The sequence below is a fragment of the Penaeus monodon genome, chromosome 32 (assembly GCF_015228065.2).
Source record: "Penaeus monodon isolate SGIC_2016 chromosome 32, NSTDA_Pmon_1, whole genome shotgun sequence".
Taxonomy (NCBI): Eukaryota; Metazoa; Arthropoda; class Malacostraca; order Decapoda; family Penaeidae; genus Penaeus; species Penaeus monodon.
The window spans coordinates 31419191-31419560 of NC_051417.1; the positions used below are offsets into that span (position 1 = coordinate 31419191).

At 58.6% G+C, this 370-nt stretch overlaps 1 protein-coding gene across 1 annotated transcript in view; it reads left to right on the plus strand.

Annotated features, from left to right (window-relative positions):
* Positions 1-46: 46 nt before the first annotated feature.
* Positions 47-370, plus strand: part of LOC119593326 — a gene marked incomplete in the record, with an annotated part of 7803 nt that continues 7479 nt past the window's right edge. The window contains 1 exon segment of the mRNA XM_037942255.1: positions 47-281. Within this exon segment, the coding sequence (XP_037798183.1) occupies positions 266-281 (16 nt within the window).

Genomic DNA, 370 nt, shown 5'->3' on the forward strand with positions numbered 1-370 from the left:
GAGCTCGGTGCGTCCAGAAGCTCCACGCTCACTCACTAACAGGACTCACAACCGAAGCGGCGTCGCGGAGACACGTAACGCACGCTCTCTCTATTTTCGTCTCGCGGGATCTGCTCCTTCTGCGCGGACACAGAAGGGGAAGTTTTCGGACACGGAGGACACGGGTCTTGTCGTGGAAGTCTTGGGTGTCCGAAGGAAGAGAGAGAGAGAAAAAAAGGCGTTTCGGAAGGAATTTTCTTGTGGGGAAGTCAAAGTCGAAGTCAGGATGTTCCTTGTGGCAGGTGAGGACGTCGAGGTGTTCGGGTGTTGGGTCTTGGCCGGAGGTCTGGAGGGGCTTTGGCGCGGCCGGGGCGGTGGTGGGGGTGGTGCT